Source organism: Dendrobates tinctorius, unplaced genomic scaffold, assembly GCF_039654945.1.
Source record: "Dendrobates tinctorius isolate UK_male_01 unplaced genomic scaffold, ASM3965494v1 ptg000203l, whole genome shotgun sequence".
Classification (NCBI taxonomy): Eukaryota; Metazoa; Chordata; class Amphibia; order Anura; family Dendrobatidae; genus Dendrobates; species Dendrobates tinctorius.
This window is the reverse complement of record NW_027361870.1, coordinates 6665637-6690334: the sequence shown is the minus strand read 5'-3', so window position 1 is coordinate 6690334 and position 24698 is coordinate 6665637. Positions and strand designations below refer to the sequence as shown.

The 24698-nt window shown below is 42.7% G+C and overlaps 1 protein-coding gene and 1 long non-coding RNA gene across 2 annotated transcripts in view; one reads left to right on the top strand and one right to left on the bottom strand.

Annotated features, from left to right (window-relative positions):
• LOC141057265 (uncharacterized) overlaps positions 1-1530 on the top strand; it is a 74041-nt gene extending 72511 nt beyond the window's left edge. Inside the window, exons 2-3 of the long non-coding RNA XR_012222018.1 lie at positions 1201-1305; positions 1417-1530. This is a non-coding gene — a long non-coding RNA (uncharacterized lncRNA). The remainder of the gene's footprint in view (positions 1-1200; positions 1306-1416) is intronic.
• A 3846-nt stretch (positions 1531-5376) lies between these two features.
• Positions 5377-24698, bottom strand: part of CNRIP1 (cannabinoid receptor interacting protein 1) — a 39162-nt gene continuing 19840 nt past the window's right edge. The window contains exon 3 of the mRNA XM_073553795.1: positions 5377-9011. Coding sequence (XP_073409896.1) covers positions 8847-9011 — 165 coding nt within the window. The 3' untranslated portion in view covers positions 5377-8846. The remainder of the gene's footprint in view (positions 9012-24698) is intronic.

The following is a 24698-nucleotide window of genomic DNA, read 5'->3' as shown; positions in this document are numbered from 1 at the left end:
CGTTTAAAGTTTGCAACAAGCCACCTGGGAAACACACCAAACATGTGGAAGAAGGTGCTCTGGTCAGATGAAACCAAAATCGAACTTTTTGGCAACAATGCCAAACAATATGTTTGGCGTAAAGGCAACACAGCTCATCACCCTGAACACACCATCCCCACTGTCAAACATGGTGGTAGCAGCATCATGGTTTGGGCCTGCTTTTCTTCAGCAGGGACAGGGAAGCTGGATAAAATTGATGGGAAGATGGCTGGTGCAAAATACAGGACCATTTTTGAAGAAAACCTGTTGGAGTCTTCAAAAGACCTGAGACTGGGACGGAGATTTGTCTTCCAACAAGACAATGAACCCAAGCATAAAGCAAAATCTACAATGGAATGGTTCACAAATAAACATATCCATGTGTTAGAATGGCCAAGTCAAAGTCCAGACCTGAATCCAATCGAGAATCTGTGGAAAGAGCTGAAAACTGCTGTTCACAATCAATCTCCATCCAACCTCACTGAGCTAGAGCTATTAGCCAAGGAAGAATAGGCAAGAATTTCAGTCTCTCGATGTACAAAACTGATAGAGACATACACCAGCTGTAATCGCAGCAAAAGGTGGCGCAACAAAGTATTACGTTAAAGGGGCCAAATAATATTGCACACCCCACTTTTCAGTTTTTTTAAATCCACAAAAATTTAAAATAACCAATAAATTTTGTTCAACTTCACAACTGTGTCCCACTTGTTGTTGATTCTTCACCAAAAATTTACATTTGGTATCTTTTCATTTGAAGCATGATATATGGGAAAAGGTTGAAAAGTTCCAGGGAGCCGAATACTTTCGCAAGGCACTGTAAATAAGGTGTAATGGGACAACCTCCAAGTTCTGAGAATAAGGATTTTTGACTTTCATATTTTTGGTACTTTTTTTTACAAACAAGAAGATGCCCCATGTTTTTATGTTTCCACAGATACAAGATATTACATGATATATTTTTGAGTATTATGCCTTGAAAAATGTGGCATGTATCTTGTGTTACGACATGGTAGATTCTCAGCAAATAGGCCATGGATCTACCATCTACCAAAATGGTGCTGAGGATTTCAGCATTGGTTGGTAGAGGTTGCATTATTTGGTCCAGGGTCACATGAGATACCAGGGGTGCTGAGTTAAGAAGAGGCTGCTCACACTGCTGTCCACCTTGTCTTTCAGATCTAATACTGGAGATACCAGGGGTGCTGAGGTGAGAAGAGGCTGCTCACATTGCTGTCCATTATGTCTTTTAGATCTAATATTGGAGGTACCAGGAGTGCTGAGGTAAGAAACTGCTCACACTGCTGTCCACCCTGTCTTTCAGATCTAATACTTGATATACCAGGGGTGCTGAGGTAAGAAGCTGCTCACATTGCTGTCCACCCTATCTTTCAGATCTAATAATGGAAATATCAGGGGTGCTGAGTTAAGAAGCTGCTCACACTGCTGTCCACCCTGTCAAAATTATCTAATACTGGAGATGCCAGGAGTGCTGAAGTAAGAAGAAGCTGCTCACACTGCTGACCAGCATGTCTATATGATCTAATACTGGAGATAATAGGAGTGCTGCGGTAAGAAGAGGCTGATCTCACTGCTGTCCACTATGTCTAAATGATCTAATACTGAAGATACCAGGGGTGCTGAGGAAAGGAAAGGCTGCTCATACTGTTCACCCTGTCTTTTTGAATGCTGAGGATGGAAATATCTTGACAGTACGTGGTCTAGGTTATCTAAGGTCACAGCCAACAGACCTTCCTACTGCACATGCTCATATATCCTGTTAACGTTCTATAGAAATAATAAAAAAAAAAATCAGGGAGACAAGGGTGCTTACATGGCATGAAAAAATAAGGACTCATCTGGTGTGCTATGCAACCAAGCATAGCAATGTGCACTCTGCTGCCAGATTCTATGTGGAACATCTCCAGAGTCCGTAGACAAGGGTAGTAGATAGAAAAATTCTGAGTCTAAGAGCGTATACCGCTCGAAACGCGTACAGAACCTCCTGGGCACTCTCTGTGCGGCTATCCCATGTCAGGGGAAAAACCGCAATGTTGACTATAGCAGCCATGCTTGTATTTTAATGAGATAAAGAAAATTCTGGATTTTACTCCTTGAGCTGGACTTTCCTTTTTCTATGAAGTATTCCAAGACGTCCAAGTGGAGACGTGTCCTTGCTTGGACCTTGCTGCAGCATCAATGAGGGGTGAGCTGAACTAAATCCTTTTTTCTCCAATGTGCACTCTGTGCATACTGCTGCAAGATCCTATGTGGAACATCTCCAGAGTCTGTAGACAAGGGTAGTAGATAGAAAAATGGAAAATCCAACGAAGTTGTCTGATTAAAACTAATATCATTACTTGCATTTTAAACCAGGACAAAACTGTACTAAATTACAAAAACTATAAAAATAAAAAACAACACAGGTTAATCAAACACGTTTTTGGTCCAGTACAAAGACCTTCCTCAGGTTTACTAATTCATAGCGGTGACGATTAGGCTGCCTGGCTTATATACAGTTTTTGTCACTTATCACAAGACCACAGTCCTTTCTTTTTTTTGCAATTACCCTATTTTTATCCTGGTTTCAACACACCATCAATAAAAGCCGTTTTAATGAGACAGCGCCATTGGACTTCCTGTTTTTCTATCTAATTTCCCCTTTAACATTCTAGGAAAGTTTTTGTCAAGAGCAACAAATCAGAATTCATTTTATTGTAATATAGACAAAGTGAGTGTGATGTACAAATTAACTGTACGGTATGTAGAAACTTGTTTTGAACATTTCCTTTATTTTTTTTTCCAATTCCTGGAGAACCCCTTTAAAAAAATGTATATGTATTAGCTAGAGTTATATGAAATTGTCAAAATAAATACCATATTTTTCATTAATTTCAGTATGAGGAATGTGAATATAACCTTTAAATGTAACGGACTCCACTCAATCATTTTATGGAAATTTGAGTCAGATGAAATATTTGTAAAGTATTACTAACTTACAGGTTTACTCTGAATTCAATAATTAAGGATTTTGTATTTAAAAGGACAAAACGGATTTTATTGGTGCCTTGCATGTGGAGCATTCCATAAGGGGTCTGTGAGCGGGGTCTATGAATGTATTTCATGACATAAGATGACATTACCAGTTCTCAGTAGTCATTTTTCACTGTGGAATTACAAGTTTTTTCCGTTCCCCTGATTACGATGCTACATATATAACGGAAACCAATATGGTAATGGGGCCACTGACTTTTTACTATTTATCGAATATTAACTTTCCATCAGGTAGGAATGGTTTTTCATTTTTAATGTTATGATTAAGGAATTTCTGTGGGAAGAAATTAAAATCAAGCTGTACATAAAGCTTTAATGGGTCACCCACTAAGGAACAACTATGTATTAATGGTCCCAAGGCGCTGCATACATTTAAAAAAATTCATACTAACCTCTAGGCCAGCATAGCTTCTCCGCTGTGATCCGTGTCCCCCGCCAGCCTCATGGCATAAATAAGATCCTGTGATCACTGCTGCCAATCAGCAGTCAACGATCAGCTGCATCCTTCACTTTTCTGTACGAGAAGAAACACTGTTCTTCTGTTTCGGATTGAAATGCGAAGGCTACACTGACTGAATTTGTTTATGGCAGGATACTGGCAGTAGAGACAGGGCTAAGATCGGAGTGATACTGGTCCAGGAAGTATGTATAATTTATTTGAAATCTTTGTAGCACCTTAGGGCTATTAATAAGGGATTGTCCTGTAGTGGACAACCCCTTTATATTACTCCCACTTGCGGATGTAGGTACTTTATTCAAACATCTTCTACCCACAGGTTCATGACGGGGAAAATAGGGTTGACATGGTAGAGTCCCACAGTGATCTAGTGAAAAGATGATAAATGCTTTAGGCTGGAATATCCCTCTAAAGAGACTAAGCTTCTAGTCTGTATACAGTCGCTTGCGAAAGTATTCAAACCTCTTGCCATTTTTTTGTGTTTTGCTACCTCATCACCTGGAATTGTAGTTTTTTTTTAGAGTTTGCATCAGTTCATGTAAAGAACATGCCTACAAATGTGAACATTTTCTTTTTTTTGTCAAGCAAACATCAAATAGGACAAAATAGCTGAAAACTTCAGTGTACCTAACTATTCGCGCCCTAAAGTCACTACTTTGTACAGCCTCCTTTAATTATGGCTGCAACTTGCTTTGGATAAGTTACTATGAGGTTATCACATCTTACCACTGGGATATTTACCCATACTGCAAGGCAAAACTGCCCCAGCTCTTTCAGGTTAGATGGTTGCTCTGGTGAACAGTAATCTTCAAGTCTGGGCTTTGACCAGGCCACTCCATAACATTTACACGTTTCCCCTTAAACCACTTGAGTGTTGCTTTAGCATTATGCTTTGGGTCATTGCCTTGTTGGAAGGTGAACCTCTGCCCCAGGCTCAAATCACTGACAGACTGAAACAGGTTTTGCTCAAGAATATCCCTGTATTTTGTACCATCCATCTTCCCCTCGACTCGGACCATTCTCTGTGTCCTTACTGCCGAAAAACATCCCCACAGCATGATGCTTCCACCACGTTTCACTGTGGGGATGGTGTTCTGGGAGTGATGAGCTGTGTAGGTTTGGTGCCATACATGGCGCCTACCTTGGTGGCCAAAAAATTCAATTTTGGTCTCATCTGACCACAGCACCTTCCTCCATACATTTGGGGAGTCTCCCACATGTCTTTTGTCAAACTCAAAACAAGCTTTACAATTTTTGTGTGTAAGTAAAGGCTTTTTTTCTGTCCAATCTTCCATAAAGGCCTCTATGGAGTGTACGGCTCATTGTGGTTGGTTGGATGGACAGATACTCCAGTCTCTGCTTAGGAACTCTGCAGGTCCTCCAGGGTTAACTTTGGTCTACGTGCTGCCTCTATGATTAATGCCGTCCTTGCCCGGGCTGAGAGTTTTAGTGTGCGGCCCTCTCGGCAGGTTTTTTTTAATGCCATGATCTTTCTATTTGATGATGGATTTGAGGGTTCTAAGGAGTATCATCACAGATTGGGATTTTTTTTTAGAACCCAACCCTGACTTGTACTTTTCAACATCTTTGTCCCCAATTTGTTTGCGGATCTCCTTGGTCTTCATAGTGTTGTTTGGTTAGTGGTATCTCTTGCTTAATGGTGTTGCAGCCTCTGTGGCCTTTCAGAAAAAGTAAAGTGTACAAACTCACAAATCATGTGACACAAAGATAGCACAAACTTGGACTTCCTTTCACTAAGCAAGTGACTAATGAAGGTAATTGCTTGCACCAGAAATTTTTATGGGCTTCATAGCAAAAGGTGAGAATACATATGCACATGCCAATTTTTAGTTGTTTGATCCCATAAATTTTATTTATGCCTATATTTTTTTCACTTCACCAACTCAGACTATTTAGTGCTGATGAATCACACACAAATCGGAATACAAAAATATTTAAACACAGGTTGTAATGTAACAAAATAGGTAAAAAGCCAAGAGAGTGAATACTTTCACAAGTCATTGTAATACATGCATTTATGCACTATGTATATTAGCTTGAATTTGGCTTATACCACCAGTCTCTCATCGCATTAGTCCAGTTTTGTAGGGCGGGAGACAAGGACATGTATGGGTTCATCAGCATTTTACACCAATATCTTCATCCCATTAGTCTAGCTTTGTAGGGCAGGAGACAACGACATGTATGGGTTCATCAGCATTTTACCACCAAAATCTCCATCCTGCTAGTGCAGTTTTGTAGGGCAGGAGACAACGACATGTATGGGTTCATCAGCATTTTACACCAATATCTTCATCCCATTAGTCTAGTTTTGTAGGGCAGGAGACAAGGACATATATGGGTTCATCAGCATTTTACACCAATATCTTCATCCCATTAGTCTAGTTTTGTAGGACAGGAGACAAGGACATATACGGGTTCATCAGCATTTTACCACCAAAATCTCCATCCTGCTAGTGCAGTTTTGTAGGGCAGGAGACAACGACATGTATGGGTTCATCAGCATTTTACACCAATATCTTCATCCCATTAGTCTAGTTTTGTAGGGCAGGAGACAAGGACATATATGGGTTCATCAGCATTTTACACCAATATCTTCATCCCATTAGTCTAGTTTTGTAGGACAGGAGACAAGGACATATACGGGTTCATCAGCATTTTACCACCAAAATCTCCATCCTGCTAGTGCAGTTTTGTAGGGCATGGGACAAGGACATGTATGGGTTCATAAGCTTTTTCTGCAACTTATTTTTAAGAACTACATACATTAGAATAGCATAATCAATACCGTGCAAAAAAAAAACCCCCACACCAACACATTTTGCAAAACTTTACCAAAACAGACAAAAAAAAAATCACATATATAAAAGGAAACTATCATTTTCTGTTTTATATTTATTCACCTTCACATTCTGATTACAATACAGTGCAGTACATCATTTCCCATGGGTGTATGATATGCCTATTGAAATGTCGAAATCTTTAGGGTTCTCAGCACCGTGACAAGAATTGAACATGTAAAATTTGCTCAGGTGCAGACACAACATAAAATTACAGCAATGAAAGAAACAAGAACAATTACATAAATTATATAAAAAAACATGATGTTTTGTTAACACAGCCAAGATAGAAAGGCACAAAGTAAAACATAGTAATGATAGTTTCCCTTTAAACTCTTGATAAATAAAGGCAATGACCGCTATTCTCTAGTCTTCACATTTTTGATAATCATAAATACTGATGTTCTAAAGCCAAGAAGCAATAACATTTTAGACATAACAGTATATACAAAAATCATAAGTACATATCTACTAACACTACTGTAAACAGAAATAGGATATAAATATAAAAGAATCATGTCACAGAGCAGTACTTCACATTGTCTCTTCTGTGACCCAAGAATTCCTGATCTTATCACAGGTAACGATTAAGGGCTGTCCACCTTTTTGGGTCAATATTTTTTGATTTATTTAAATACATGGATTTGGAGCTTAAAAAAAAACATTTTTCGAAAATTGGGTTTCAAAAGAAATTAGCCACTGTTTGGCTTTTGCAAGCTCTTTGTTTTCTGCACATTCAACTTTGATATGGTCTATGGCCATAAATGAACTGAAAGGAGCTCAGAAAAAGATAGAGAAAAGAGTTACAACCTCTGAATCAGACCGTCATAGCGGGTTCACTGACGGAATATCAGATAACTGAGCAGCACATCACAGAGGCTATAGAAGTCAAACTGTGCAAAATTGTTATGGACGCCCAATTGCAAAAATTATTTTTTTGGCCCCAAATAAATGCATTCATGTAAAAGAAAAATTGGCCTAAAGAAAGGACGACCATACCTGATCTAAACGTGAAATGACCCACTTCTTACACATCATCATGTAATGTGTCAGTGATTTGGTTTTCTCATCTTCCCACAAGTGCAATAAAGAGAATGAAGGACCATATGTTGTGGTTGGTTTGGTCATTTGGATATGATGCAGGTAAAGGCTTGAAGGTCCAACACTCCAGACCTTAACTTTAATTGTTCCTATATTTTAATTTAAAGAGCATTTGCCTATAATATAGTAATTGACCTGTAAAAGAGTCTTCAGTTTTTCACTTCTTGGACTTTTACCAAGTTCTTCCAGACTTCTAAATAACAAACGTGTCTGATTCAACTCTCCAAAATTGCAATTCAGGATTCTGGAAAAGCTTGATGATATAATGTGTATTAGATGTGGTGGTGGTTATATTGGTTGTCACTTAGCATGGGGTAAACAGCTCTAGACCATATTCAGAAGGCCATAACATGGCTGATGTATATTTTAACCACTGACAGGATTGAATGCCTTCGAATATAGTAACGAAAACTTTTCCTTCCAGATGAGATCCAGTTCCATTCTTGACACTTCGCTTCCACACACAGGAGTTGAATTTGGTAGACCAGAAGGAGGACAGATAAAGGATATTGTTTACCAGTTATTTGTGCTTTTATCATTTTTAGACAAATGCTCTTTTAGTTAAAATATTGTTCCCATAAAATGTAATGGCATATCACTAGGAAATAATTTAACATTGGGGTCCAGTATCTGTCTCGGCCAACAATTTGTAGGACAGAGATGTTCCTTCGTCGTAGAGAACCAAAACGCACCTCTTCTGAATGAGTGAATACTTTACTGAACAAGTGGATGCAGAAAAAAACTGTGAACGTGTCAAAGAAGTAAGAAACTGTATTTTGAGGTCAGATATGTCTTCAATCAGTCAGACTCTATTGGAGGAAGTGATATGCCATCCATTACAATGAAAAGAAACCTTTTAAAATGGTACCTGCTGCACACACAGCTGGGGAGGTCAGTGGTCTGGCTGATACACACATACATACACACAAGACTGCAACCTCTCACTTCACCCTGAACCAATAACATTACGTGAACATGAAGACTCAAATTTGGGCTACAAAGCAACATGAGATCACCCATGATTTGAGGTCAAACTGATAGCCCGCATTTTTTTGAATAAGGGGACAATTACCTAGGAATCAAGGAAAAAATTGTGAGATGTCAAACTGCTGTGTATCCCTACCCATAACCACTTGGGTCTCAATGACATTAGTTTTCCATAGCAAACTGACAATGTAATGTCTCTTACGGTCACCACCAACGATGTAGGGGATTGCTTTAACTCAAGTAAACATTAGTCATCAAGGAATTTTTGGGGTTCGTAATCTGCTATTTACACTGGTTTGTGGCTTTAGTAGGCTTGTTGTGCTGGTCAAGTTGCATTCTCATGAGATTGTCCAGCTTTGGTGGCTTCAGTGGAACATCTCTTTGTTGATCCACATCAGGCTGCGGGTCTCATTGGGCTTACACTCATATTCAATACTGCTAAAGCTGTTGCCCCACTGGCAATGATCTCTTTTATGGTAGTTGTAAAACTTCACTTGCCATACTGTCTCAAAGCTTCCAATGTCTTCAAACTGTGAACAAAGCAAAAGATAAAAAGAACAAATTATATCAAGATTTCCCCAAATATATAGATGCAATTTATGCTATAAAACCCCTACTTTGAAAGGGAATCTGCCTTCTCATTTATGATGCCCAAAACACTAGTACCATAAGACAGAGTCCCACCAATCAAGATCCACCATCTTTAGTATCAAAATAGGATCCTACATTTCAAAGGCAACGTGCAGCAAGAATCTTGTGTGCCCTGCCAAAGATGAGATAACACCAGAAATACTAAAAAGCAGCTTCAGCACTCTAAGGACAAGCCAGAGTAAGGATACACAGAGATATTGATAGTTAAATGATGTTATGGGTAAACAAAAATCTGAAACGTAATCAGAATATGTGACTATATGTGTATAATACAAAGAAGAAAGGCGAGTCATTAGTACCTAAAAATTGGGTTGGTGGGTCTCCTTCCTAATAGTGAATAATGTCCAATTGAGAGCACATCCAGTTTTCCATAGAGAGTCTTCCATGAGATACGCTTAAAATGTGTGGCGAGAAGGAGCGCTCCCGCCAGTCGCACTCTCACTACTGCCAATAGTCCAGACAGTTCAAGTGTAAGCTGTAAACTCCGAGAAAGATGTCTCCATAGTTTACAATGCCTCCAACAAGTTTTGGAAACTCTGATTTCCTTTATCAGGAAGAAGTGAAAGAAAACAGGTGCACCTCCTTAAAAATTTTTTACAATGGCGTCACTTGACCTACGGTATACTGGATGGACTCTCAATCAGATATTAGTCACTATTAAGAAGGAGAGCCACAACCCAATTTTTAGGTACTAACGACTCTTGCCCCAATGTTATATTCTCCTTTCTTTTCAGTATTATACACATGCAGTCATATGTTCTGATTGCATTCCTTATGATCTAGTTACAGGTTTGTGTTTGCCTTTATTATCATTGAACTATCAGCATCTATCTTCATCCTTACAAAGGTTTGTCTTCAGATGGTTGAAGCGGCTTTTTAGTTATTTCTATTAATCACATTTTGGCTGTTATTGCAGTCATATAAATGTTTTTATTTAAAATGCAGCAGTATTTCAGTGAAAAAATACTTTGAAAAGCTGGGCAAGGCCTACAGCAGGTCCTATGCCATTTCCCTCGGATGTCCGAAGGGAGTGGGAAAACAGCTGCAGGGCTCATGAACCATAACAATGTCATACAAGCCTTGGGAGAACCGCCGCCGACATAGCTGGAAAAGCGCTGGTACTGAAGGGGAGTATAGATTACTTTTATTTTATATTGGGGAATATAGTATTTATGAACAGGTTTGTCACGCACAGTGTGGGAAGACTAAGTGCAACAAAAGGGGAAGAGGGGAAGGAAGCCCAAACACTAGGGAATGGGGGAGTGGAGACTTCTAGGCAGATCTAATAGCACCCTGCCTCCCCTACCATCCCTATATTGGTTCCACACCAATCGCTGAGCAGGAACCTAGGCCCTGAATATCCCTAGAGCTAGGCCGGGAATAGGGAAGGTGAGGGGAGGGTGGCAATGGTTAGTCCCCACTGTACACCAAAGAGAAAAAGGGAGACAAACAAGGAGGAAGCAACTTATCTTGAAAAGACTCAGAGATAACACCAAACATCCTCCAACAGCACCAGAGAGGAAGTAAGCCAACTGCTATAGCTCCAAGCCTTCACAAGCTCCTAAGTTTCCTCTAGTGGGCTGGTGGCAGCAGGTAACTGGCATGTTATAGCTTTAATCTAGGACAATACAATCTAATTTTAGGCTCTAGTTCAGTTCTGATCACTATAAAAATTAAAGTAAAACAATTATTATTTACTTAAAAATTGTGCACCTAATAATGATTGGCTCAATCAAAGACAGTGAAAGCAGAGATTCCCCATTAGGTCTCGTGCATATTACTGTGTGCAATTTTCCTATAATGCAATATGCAATACATAATAGTAGTGCACAGTATATTGGGGACTGAATACCGTAGTTTCGTGTGGAGTGAGCGGCGGAACAGCGGGTCACAGGAGGCAAAAGCCAGCGGCTGCAGCTAACACCTGTGCCCGCTGCTAAAGAAAATGAATATTCATTGCTCCCTACAGTCCAGTCGCTCCCACCTCTATGCACTGAAGCTGGTGCCGAGAAGTGTGAGGGACTATGGGCATGTGGTGAAGTGAATATTCATTTTGTTTAATAGCAGGCACACTGTTAGCCACAGCTGCTGGCCTCCTGCAGCTGCTGGGCAATCATGTGTGCCCGCTAATAATAAAAATGAATAATCACTGCTCCCCACACCCATGGGAGTGGGGAGCAGTGAATATTAATTATCTTTAATAGCGGGCATATGTGATCAGCCAGCCTCTACAGGAAGCTGGTGGCTGCAGCTAACATTGTGACTGCAATTAAGCAGAATGAATATTCACTAATTACCACACCTATAGTCCTGGGTGATCTCAGCATGGGATGGTGCATGGCAGTGATGTCATGCGCTGCTTACACGCTGAAATCATTTGCTGGCATCAGAACAGGATGCAACACAATGAGGAAGAGGAAGAAAGGCGAGTAGAATCTTATTTTTTTTTGCCTGTGTGCATCATGATGGGAGCCATGTATACCAGGATGGGGATGGGGGCCATGTATACCAGGATGGGGATGGCGGCCATGTATACCAGGATGGGGAAGGCGGCCATGGATACCAGGATGGGGAAGGCGGCCATAGATACCAGGATAGGGATGGTGGCCATGTATGCCAGGATGGGGATGGGGGCCATGTATACCAGGATGGGAATGGTGGCCATGTATACCAGGATGGGAATGGTGGCCATGTATACCAGGATGGGAATGGTGGCCATGTATACCAGGATGGGGACAGAGGCCATGTATACCAGGTTGGGTGCCATGGATACCAGGATGGGAATGGTGGCCATGTATACCAGGATGGGGATGGTGGCCATGGGTACCAGGATGAGGATGGTGGCCATGTATACCAGCATGGGGATAGGGGCAATGTATACCAAGATAGGGATGGGGGCCATGGATACCAGGATGGGGATGGTGGCCATGTATACCAGGATGGGGATGGGGGCCTTGGATACCAGGATGGGGACCATGGATACCAGGATGGGAATGTAGCCATGGATACCAGGATGGGGATGGGGGCCATATATACCTGGGTGGGGACATATATACCAGAAAGGGGATCATATATACTAAGATGGGGGATATTAGTACAGAATTGGGGGACATTACCCCTATAACAGTGTACTGATGGTGCATTATGACATTTTTTGCTTAATTTTTTTACTTTTCTCCTTTAAAACCTAGGTGCGTCTTATTGTCCAGTGCGTCTTATAGTCCGAAAAATAAGGTACCGTACTTAATTTTCTGGAATAATTTCAAGGGATCCAACACTTTCGGCGATGACTGTAAATGTTCTTTGATAACCATGGCTAAAATTCATAATAGTAGACGTGATGCTTGGAGCTCGTACACCACAGCGACATACATAAGTTCTCATTGTTAAACATTGGCTAAGGATAGTATCAAAGTTCAAAAAATACAGCAAAGTCAGCAAACTAAAACTCATGGACAGAAGTTTAGTTTTACCATTAACCACAACACTACAGTTCCAAACTGAGTGCCCATAAAATACTGAACTTTTAAGAAGACATGTTAACAGGTTAAAAGTGACCAATTGTTGATCTTATTTTATTCCCGCTCATCCACTGTATAGTCTGTTTATGTTAATTTATTTTAATCCACCAAAATTCCAGAGAAAAGAAAAGTACAAGTAGCATTTTTAAATAAATAAAACTGACCTATTCAATTTTGAAGTGACTTTGACTTCTGGCTTGAGTCGTACCATGTGCATTGCTGTGACCTCTGGTACTTCGTTCCCTCTCTGTTGCTGACCCGGCTTGTCTGACAACTCTTTCGCCACCTAGTGGCTCCCTACTGCTGCTCTGTGATTTCACTGTGAAGTGTACCTATTTTCCTTCACCCGCACACCCTGGTGGAGGTTGTGTGCTACTGTGCTGCAGCAGGCATTACAAAGAGAAGAGCTAATACATGTCTGGTTGGTGATGAGCAGATCCCTCTGCTACCTAACATACCCGTTTAGCGTGGCCAAGTCCATGATAACTTTTCATAACATCTGGCAATAACACAAACCTCATAGAAACTCCATTTCCCACTAATTACAGCAAAGAAAATAACTGTAATTGAAGTTTTTTTTTCAGTTTCTGGTTTCCTGTCCATTCATTTTAACATTGCAATGAATAGAAACGGTGATCTTCAACTTTCCATGTCTTAACGTAATTCTTCAGATTCAATAAACTCCTGAAATGAAAATGACAGTGTTCATGGAGGATGTATTTATGGGAAGTCCAGTATTGTGCTGTACTGTACCGCCTACTGGGTTTGTGCTGTAATTACAGTTTCTATACACGGGACATTGCTGTGTTTCTCATTGCTTTCTATGGGTGAAAAAGGCTGCAAACATGCAGAAAGAATTGATATGCTGCATATTTTCAGAAAAGATGCAGGGCTCGAAATCAGTCAGGGAAGAAACGCTGATCATAGTTTTGCAGATACTATAAAAAGCAGCTTCTTTTCTGCACAAAAAAAGGACAATAATGATGCAAAAATGGCGCATGTGAACCTAGCGCCAACTGTAGCTTGGAGATGGTCTGTGGATTGTCCTTGACTGTTCCCACCATTCTTCTCTGCCTTTCTGATATTTTTCTTGGCCTGCCACTTCTGGGCTTAACAAGAACTGTACCTGTGTTCTTCCATTTCCTTACTAAGTTCCTCACAGTGGAAACTGACAGGTTAAATCTCTGAGACAACTTTTTGTATCCTTACCCTGAAAAGCTATGTTGAATAATCTTTGTTTTCAGATCATTTGAGAGTTGTTTTGAGGATCCCATGATGCCACTCTTCATAGGAGAATCAAATAGGAGAACTACTTGCAAGTGGCCACCTTAAATACCTTTTCTCATGATTTGATACACCTGGCTATGAAGTTCCACTCTCAATGAGGTTACAAAACCAATTTAGTGCTTCAGGAAGTCAGTAAAAAGTAGTTAGGAGTGTTCAAATCAAGAAAATTATAAGGGTGCCCATACTTTTGCACCAGCCAAATTTTGATTAAATGCAGATTGCCCATTTTCTGTTACTACAATAAACCTCATTTGAATCCAGAAATATAACTGAGTCCATCAGTTATTAGATACAGTCATGGCCAAAAGTATTGACACCCCTGCAATTCTGTCAGATAATACTCAGTTTCTTCCTGAAAATGATTGCAAACAAAAATTCTTTGGTATTATTATCTTCATTTAATTTGTCTTAAATGAAATAACACAAAAGAGAATGAAGCAAAAAGCAAAACAATGATCATTTCACACAAAACTCCAAAAATGGGCCAGGCAAAAGTATTGGCACCCTCAGCCTAATACTTGGTTGCACAACCTTTAATCAAAATAACTGCGACCAACCGCTTCCGGTAACCATCAATGAGTTTCTTACAATGCTCTGCTGGAATTTTAGACCATTCTTCTTTGGCAAACTCCTCCAGGTCCCTGATATTTGAAGGGTGCCTTCTACAAACTGCCATTTTTAGATCTCTCCACATTTGTTCTATGGGATTCAGGTCTGGACTCATTGCTGGCCACCATAGAAGTCTACAGTGCTTTCTCTCAAACCATTTTCTAGTGCTTTTTGTAGTGTGTTTTGGGTCATTGTCCTGCTGGAAGACCCATGACCTCTGAGGGAGACCCAGCTTTCTCACACTGGGCCCTACATTATGCTGCAAAATTTGTTGGTAGTCTTCAGACTTCATAGTGCCATGCACACGGTCAAGCAGTCCAGTGCCAGAGGCAGCAAAGCAACCCCAAAACATCAGGGAACCTCCGCCATGTTTGACTGTAGGGACCGTGTTCTTTTCTTTGAATGCCTTTTTTTCTCCTGTAAACTCTATGTTGATGCCTTTGCCCTAAAAGCTCTACTTTTGTCTCATCTGACCAGAGATCATTCTTCCAAAATGTTTTAGGCTTTTTCAGGTAAGTTTTGGCAAACTCCAGCCTGGCTTTTTTATGTCTTGGGGTAAGAAGTGGGGTCTTCCTGGGTCTCCTACCATACAGTCCCTTTTCATTCAGACACCGACGGATAGTACGGGTTGACACTGTTGTACCCTCGGACTGCAGGGCAGCTTGAACTTGTTTGGATGTTAGTCGAGGTTCTTTATCCAACATCCGCACAATCTTGCGTTGAAATCTCTTGTCAATTTTTCTTTTCCGTCCACATCTAGGGAGGTTAGCCACAGAGCCATGGACTTTAAACTTCTTGATGACACTGCGCACGGTAGACACAGAAACATTCAGGTCTTTGTAGATGGACTTGTAGCCTTGAGATTGCTCATGCTTCCTCACAATTTGGTTTCTCAAGTCCTCAGACAGTTCTATGGTCTTCTTTCTTTTCTCCATGCTCAATGTGGTACACACAAGGACACAGGACAGAGGTTGAGTCAACTTTAATCCATGTCAACTGGCTGCAAGTGTGATTTAGTTATTGCCAACACCTGTTAGGTGCCACAGGTAAGTTACAGGTGCTGTTAATTACACAAATTAGAGAAGCATCACATGATTTTTTGAACAGTGCCAATACTTTTATCCACCCTCTTTTTTATGTTTGGTGTGGAATTATATCCAATTTGGCTTTAGGACAATTCTTTTTGTGTTTTTTCATTTAAGACAAATTAAATGAAGATAATAATAACAAAGAATTTGTGTTTGCAATCATTTTCAGGAAGAAACTGAGTATTATCTGACAGAATTGCAGGGGTGTCAATACTTTTGGCCACAACTGTATATGAAACTGAAATAGCTGTTGCAAAAAACAAAATTGTTAGAAAGAAGGTTAAAATCAATAGGGGTGCCCAAACTTTTGCATATGACTGTATCTGATTTAAATGCATCTTATTAGCGTGACATTTTTACCCGAGACTTTCACACATGGCATACGGAGGCTCCCAAATCCCTCGCTGCTAATTAAGCAAAATAAAATCCCAGATGGTGAGAACCTTCGCAGTAGGATGGAGGCTGTGAACATCTACAGTGAGTGACAATTTCTAGAAGCCTTGTAAATTCTGGTTTACGAATATGTCCTCAGAACCCTTATCTCTTGTGGGGCGACATACACAGCAGGTGTAGAGAAGTTTAGCGATAAACTAAATAAAATTAACGTTTCCTGCAATATAATAAACAATTTTTTTTACTTTTCTACTTTAGTTTGATTCACATCAATAACAAATATAAAAAATACTGTGTTATTGCTTACTCTCATTGCAGGAATGGCACCGTAGATGAGTACAGGCTGGTATTTTAGAAGGGGAAATATAGAGATTGAGAAGATGTTGTCCGAGTTGTGGAAGGAAAACATTTCCATACTAATGTGCGCCATTATACTTTTTTTTTTAATTACCGGTATGTGTTTTTGAAGCCATAAATAAAAAAAATGCCATTCTTCATCAGATACCCTAAAGTAAATGTTTCCTAATGGAAGACAATAAAAAATGAAAACTAAAACTCACCTTATTTCTAAATTACATGCATGTACATCTTTGTGATGGAGAGATATGAGCACCAGGAGACCCCAGCTGTAACTGACAGCCAAGGTCGCACTGCAATCACGAGGATTCTGTAATCCTGGGATGCTGATGAGGGGTATTCCCATCTCCAAGATCCTTTCCCAATATGTAGTAGGTGTAATAATAATATTAGTAAATACCTCCAATTAGAAATGTAGTATTTTTTTTTAAGATTCACTTTGTCACTTACCCCACGTGCTTAGGTATCCATGATTACGACCACAAACCACTAACTTAACTGTCACCATATGAGTGGATGTAACTATGGATACCATAGCTACTGCAATGTCCTGCACAAGGGGTAAGCGACACAGACAATCAGAAGAACCATACCACATTTCTCATTGTAGGTATTTCCTAATTTTATTATTACACCTGCTACCAGGGCTGCGGAATCGGAGCCCATTTTGGTGGAGTCAGGGTCATGGAAACTGAGGAGTCAGAGTCGGAGTCGAAGGTTTGGCTTACCGACTCCACAGCCCTGGCAGGGCTGTGGAGTCCGAGTTGTGGCGCATTTTGGTGGAGTCGGTTGTCATGGAGATTGAGGAGTCGGAGGTTTGGCTTACTGACTCCACAGCCCTGCCTGTTACATATTGGAATAAGATCTTGGAGATGGGAATACTCCTTTAAGATAGCAGAGTGCCTAAAATGGAACCTAGGTGACTCTATTAGACAATGCCAGCCAAAGAGCAAAACATAGCAGGTAAAATCATAAAAGGAAGAGGGCAGGTCAAACTATCTAAAAATTCTTTTACTTGACCATAAAATGAGAAATGTACTGATATTAAAAAGGTTCTTACACTATTTTACACAAACATCTTGTAGATCACACTTGCCAGATGTGGTGCTCGGGGAGCAAAAACACTCTGCTCCTACACACATTGGTCTGTATAGGAGCAGAGCTCTGCGTGTACACAGAGCAGTGTACGGACTCCATAGAAAGGCGATCAGACCCTACACTGCTCTGCGTGCGCTCAGTGTACCTACAGAGGGTGCAAAAATTGCAACTGCACATAATGTGGTACTGGTAAAGACGCGAGTGCACCATTACCAACAATACCAGTTAAAGGTCCCTTGTTTTAGATTTTGCACCTGCAATTAAAGTCTAGAATATATTTAAAAATTTAAAATTTGTTTTTTTTTGTCTGTTTTTTAATGAGACAGCTCAAAAAAAAACAAAAAAAAAACTTAAAACCTTTCTGTAACAGAGGAACTCTGCAGGCTTTCTGCTCCACAAAAAGCATTTTTGGGTCTTTGCACTTGATTTTTTAATGTACCATAATCTTAAATTTTTATCAATTCTTTATCTTCTTTACTGTTCTAATTTTCCCTTGTTTGCCTGTTTTTACAATTTTTGCTTGTTGGAAGAATATAGTCTACCACATCTTGATTCGTCTTACCTTGCAAGAAGGCACCCTAACTTGAACCACATCTACTATCAGTTCTCTCCTTGATATCTATGGTTACGGCTATAATCAGCTACCTTCAACAGTATGATGCAGCAGCAAAAAAAGGCAAACACAGTTCTTGGATGTTTTAAGAGAAGCATCACGTGAAGTAATTATCCCCCTCTACTCCTCCTTGGTCAGGCCTCATCTGGATACTCTGTTCTGGGCACCACATTTAAAAAAAAAAGACATAAAAAACAGGAGCAAGTTCAAAGAAGAGCTAACAGGATGGTGAGTAGACTACAAAGTATGTCCTACGAGGAACGGTTAAAGGATCTGGGAATACTTAGCTTGCAAAAAAGAAGGCTAGGCAGAAAATTAATAGCTGTCTACAAATATCTGAAGGGATGTTACAGTTTAGAGAGATCATCCTTATTATCATTTGCACATGGAAAAAGGAGAAGCAATGGAATGAAACTGAAAGGGAGAAGATACAGATAAGATATTAGAAAAAAGGTTTTGAGAATGAGGGTGATCAATGAGTGGAACAGGCTGCCACAAGAGGTGGTAAGTTCTCCTTCAATGGAAGTCTTCAAACAGAGGCTGGACAGACATCTGTCTGAGATGGTTTAGTGAATCCTGCTGTAATGGTCAACGTGTGACGGGAAACACCGCCTCCAGCAGGACGAATCTATATGACACACGCGACCCTGGATACACCGCCTCCAGTAGGGAGAATTTAAATAAGACATGCAGCCAAATACACCGCCTCCAGCAGGCGAATTTCAGAAATACACTTGAAACTAGATTCACTGCCTCCAGCAGGGCGAATTTAAATAAGGGGAAACACCAGGGAAACAATTACAATGGTGGGCCCTGCGATAGGGAACGGGGACGTGGAGACCACCTGCACTCCCGAGTCAGTGTCTCTACACTCCTACCGATCCCTAGGCCGGTTCGGCACCGGGCGCCGATCAGGATACGTTTAATCCCTAGCTCGCCCTGCACCTACCCCTTTCTAGTGAAATGGCCGGTGCAGAGACTAATCCCACCACTGCACTGAAACACACATAAAGGAAAGGCACAAACAGGGAAACACCACTTAGCTTTGCTCTGTTGCTCTTGCTCCCAGCAACAGAGTCCACCACCAGAATGCAGTTTTCCTCCTGAATAGCTGCCACCAAGCTCTGTAAGAGCTGCAAGGAAATCCCCTCTGACTCCTTCCACACCACAACTCTGACTGTGCTGCAAGGAACTCTCTCTAGCTCCTTTCTCCACCAAGGATGGTTGGAAATGAACACTATCACCAACACCAGTGAGAGCACATGACACACCTTTATAGTTATGTGAAAAATGAGGATGAATGAACTCATGGAGATCAACATCCAACACTGCGGAGACACCATCACATGTTTCTCAACGCAGTGATTCTAGAGCAAAGCCCCCATCCCTTATGGGAAATATGTAAACTATGCAAAACACAAGCCGCGGAGACACCATCACATGTTTCTCAACGCAAGCAATGACTAGCCAGGTCTTTTCCCGGGAAGGAACAACCACGGGAAGGGCAGTCTCCAATGAAGGAAACCACCTATGCCAAAACATGGTATCCATCCACAGACAGCTGTTTCGGGGTATTGCTCCTCATCAGTGTGGAGTAGGAAACTGGCCAGTAGGAGCAATGCCTAGTAGAAGACTGAAAAATGAGGATGAATGAACTCATTGAGATCAACATCCAACACTGCGGAGACACCATCACATGTTTCTCAACACAGTGATTCTAGAGCAAAGCCCCCATCCCTTATGGGAAATTTGTAAAATATGCAAAACACAAGCCGCGGAGACACCATCACATGTTTCTCAATGCAAGCAATGACTAGCCAGGTCTTTCCCCAGGAAGGAACAACCACGGGAAGGGCAGTCTCCAATTAAGGAAACCACCTGTGCCAAAACATGGTATCCATCCACAGACAGCTGTTTCGGGGTATTGCCCCTCATCAGTGTGGAGTAGGAAACTGGCCAGTAGGAGCAATGCCTAGTAGAAAACTGTGAAAAATGAGGATGAATGAACACCTTTATAGTTAAGCCAGAGGAATCACACCTGTTAGTGATTCCCGTGTAATAACGCTAACCACCATCGGGGGCAAACTAGAGCAAAAGACACCACTGTGTAATAATCCTAATGGCCACCGGGGGGCAAAACCAAACTTAAGCACACAGCTTAAGGAAAAAAAAAGGTTACATGTGCTTTTAACTGTCATCATCCAAACTGGATCATGACAGTACCCTTCCTCAATGAGGGGCCTCTGGACCCTCAAGACCGCTCCTCATCAGGGAACCACCTACAGCAGGGACGCCCAGATCCAGAGTTCACCCCTGCAACTACCTGCACGTCAGGATGATGACAAACGAACACCACTGATATTGGCAATGTATGTTCTGGAGGCACCAGACATCTCCGAAGCACTGACCTGGGGAACGAGTTGTGTATGTGTATGTTTGGGGGTAACTCCAGCTGGTGAGTCTCCGGGCCCTGGATAGCCGACACTAGATACGGCCCGATCACGTGAGAATTCCAGACCCCCACAACACACTTCCACTGGATGTTTTTGGTGGCCACACATACATGCTCGTTCACACAAAGGTCCGGACCTGAACGTTTATTGCCACACATTCGTTTGTCAAAATAGGGTGAACTCTTTCTGGAACTGACAACAAAGGCGTCCCCCTGTGTCACCACACTCACACCACCGCAATTCACCAAGGGTAACACCACCCTCCAACCCCTACGCCTCTCTGGGTTGGCTAATGGCGAGGGTTGAGCCTTGCCCCTACTCTCCTGCAGCATCTCCGCTGCTCTCACCGGAGAAGAAGGGGACGATGGTAGAGAGACGGCAGGGACAGTAGCCCCTAGGCAGCAGCCCTCACACGACTGCTCCCAGCAGACTCCTTCCCTAGTCCGCCAATCTAAAACCGGGTTGTGTTTTTTAGACCAAGGGGGGCCCACAATGATAGGTGCTGGATTTCCCTCCAACACGTAGTATGACTGGGACTCATCAGGATGTTCACTATACAGCACAATGTCTTCTACGACTTGGTTTAACCCCCCCTGGCTCAGTGGGATAGAGTCAATGGCCTGGACACTTATGGGTCTGTCCGGCGTCTCACACCTCAGACCATGATTCTGGACAAACTGAGCATCCACCAGACTGACTTCAGCTCCACTGTTCACAAGCACCGGTATGCCCTCAGGTACCTCGCCAACCATCACCTCTGCTGACATAGTACCTTCTGAGGGCGAGGAGGAAATATACACTCCCAGGTTGTCTTCCTCCACACGACCAGGGGGACATGGCTTCTCTGATATAACCGAAGTTTCGGCGTGAGTGCCAAGGACTAAATCATTAGTCTGCTCACTACAGGGACATACCCCTTCACCTTGGGGAACACCAGACAGCACCATGGGGACACCAACTCCACCCACCTGCCTGGGTACGTCCGCCTGTATAAGCAAGTCCTGCTCCCCAGCAGGGACTCCACGGCACATCCTGGCCAAAGCCGTATATGGACCCTCTAGTTCAGGCAGAGGGTAGGCCTCAGACCCATAATTCAGCTGCAGGTGCTGCTGAACCACATCATTCAGCTCCTCACTAATCTCAGTGAGGGCCAGCAACAACTGCTCACTGGTCTGAACTTGGCCCATGGCTCACCAGAGAGAAAAAAATGTTGTGGGTTGGTGATAATGTAACGGTCAACGTGTGACTGGACACACTGCCTCCAGCAGGGCGAATCTATACGACACACGCGACCCTGGATACACCGCCTCCAGTAGGGTGAATTTAAATAATAAGACGTGCAGCCGGATACACCGCCTCCAGCAGGCGAATTTCAGAAATACACGTGAAACTGGATACACACAGCCTCCAGCAGGGCGAATTTAAATAAGGGGAAACACCAGGGAAACAATTACAATGGTGGGCCCTGCGATAGGGAACGGGGACGTGGAGACCTCCTGCACTCCCCTGAGTCAGTGTCTCTACACTCCTACTGATCTCAAGGCCGGGTCCGCACCGGGCGCCGATCAGGATACATTTAAACCCTAGCTCGCCCTGCACCTACCCCTTTCTAGTGAAATGGCCGATGCAGAGACTAATCCCACCACTGCACTGAAACACACAAAGGAAAGGCACAAACAGGGAAACACCACTTAGCTTTGCTCTGTTGCTCTTGCTCCCAGCAACAGAGTCCACCACCAGAATGCAGCTTTCCTCCTGAATAGCTGCCACCAAGCTCTGTAAGAGCTGCAAGGAAATCCCCTCTGACTCCTTCCACACCAGAACTCTGACTGTGCTGCAAGGAACTCTCTCTAGCTGCTTTTACCACCAAGGATGGTTGGAAATGAACACTATCACCAACATCAGTGAGAGCACATGACACACCTTTATAGTTAAGCCAGAGGAATCACACCTGTTAGTGAGTGATTCCCGTGTAATAACGCTAGCCAAACTAGAACAAAAGACACCACTGTGTAATAATCCTAATGGCCACCGGGGGCAAAACCAAACTTAAGCACACAGCTTAAGGAAAAAAAAAAGGTTACATGTGCTTTTAACTGTCATCATCCAAACTGGATCATGACACCTGCATGGAGCAGGGGGTTGGACACAATGACCCTGGAGGTCCTTCCCAACTCTAACATTCTATGATTCTATAATCCTCTATAACACAGGTACCCAATGTTTCTGACCTTGAGCGCCATATTCAGCTATGAAAGAGGGTCATGAGCCATATCCAGCTCCTGCAACACTCACAGTAGTGACACCCGGAGCTCCCATTACAGGTATAATGATAGCCAAAGCTTTTCCACTGCAATCACAACAAGGCAGTATGCCAAGCTCCAGAATTTCCTATTGTTATGTCCGGTCCCGGTTCTGCTGCACCCGTGTTATGATGAGTCACCGAAGGAGGAAAAAACAAAATACCAGCTAAGTCCAGAAAAACCAGAGAGGTTGGCAGCTATCGGATTGCAGACCCCTGAACCTATCCACAACAACTAGCAGTAGCCGTGGGGGGTTCCTACGGTGCCCTAGACCCCTCGATCACAGCTGGAGAACTATCTAGCCTAAAGACAGAAAGGGGAAAAACTAAACTGCCCCAGAGCAGGCCCCAAAGCAATAGGCAGCCCCCAACATATAATGACGGTGAAGCTAGATGAAAACACCAACACAGATAGAAAGATAGGTTGAGCAAATGATGGGGCCCAAGCTAACTACATAGGACAGGATAGGAAAGCTGCTGTCTGCCATCCGCAAAAACCCTATCAAAATGAGCCAACCGACTGATAGGAAAAACAGGCCCTGAAGTCGCTAGGCTTCAAAAAGACTATATCAGCACTCAGGTATATTCTGAAGACAGAGCAAAATATCAACAGATCAGAGACAAAAATGGAATTCAGCTCACCCCCGGCCGGGGATGGCAGAACTCCCAAAAAACAAGGCAAAACAAGAACAAAACTGAAGAGTACAAAGCAGAGCAGAAAAACTTAGCTTTGAGATGCAGGAATCAGACTGGTCTCCAAGAATCCAGCAGGAAAATCACCAGCCAGGAAGGGCGTCGGCAGCCTTATATCCAGTCCTCAATTCCAGCCACCCAGTCATCATCTAGCTGCCCAGGTGTTTGGTAATCAGTCTCACTACCTTCCTTCACTAGAGGAGGGAGTTCATCAGACCTCAATGGTGAAGGGAAAAATGAACTCACAACACACCCGGTCCTGATCCTACTGCCCCATACCTCCGCGGGGTCCCCGTCGGGACTCCCGCTCTGTGCCGGCCCCATTCCGCCCTGTCGCAGCCTCTGCTCCTTCCCTCCCCTCTACTTCCTGGCGCAATGTCTGCAGGTCCCTGGGGAGAGTGCTTAGGTCGAGCGCATGCTCCCGATCTCTTAATGAGATAGCGCACATTTTTCAAAAATGTCTCTGACCAATGGCTTGGCACTGATTACTATTTCTGGCTCCTCTGCCATAGGGAGGGCGCCGGAGCAACAAGTATCTTCTGTTGCTAGCTTCCGATCCCGCTGTTGTTGTGCCTGTGTTCCTGCAGTGTTCTACCAAGCACTCCGCTTACACTGTTTGTCTCCACAGACTGTCTACTACCTGTTACCTGGCTGTCCAGGATGACATCAGTACCATCTACGCCAGTTCCGTCCCGCTCCGCCACTCAGCCATCCGAACCTCTGGACAACGCCAGTGCCAGCTTATACCCGTGTATAGCTGGCACATGTCCGGGGTCTAACTGGAGGTAGCACCGGTGTTCTCCAGACATTCCATTCTGACCCTGTTTGACGGGACTTACTACAGGTGTCTGGGGCTCACTTGTTACGCCTCCTTCGGAGCCCCCCGGACCGTGGTCCCGAGGTTCCACAGCTATTGCAACCAACGAATGTGAATTCACCATCTGTGCCTCCGCTTCCATTCGTTACACCTTTCTTACCCCCATTCAGATCGGATCTTCAGTGCAGGGCTATGCACAAAAGTCACCATCTAGAGATCTGTTTTTAAAAGCTGTTTGCTACACTTAGTGCTAATGCACCAATCTGGCAAACAGCCGCGAGCCTCACATCAATGGCCTGCGAGCTACAGGTTGGGGATCCCTGCTCTATAACTTA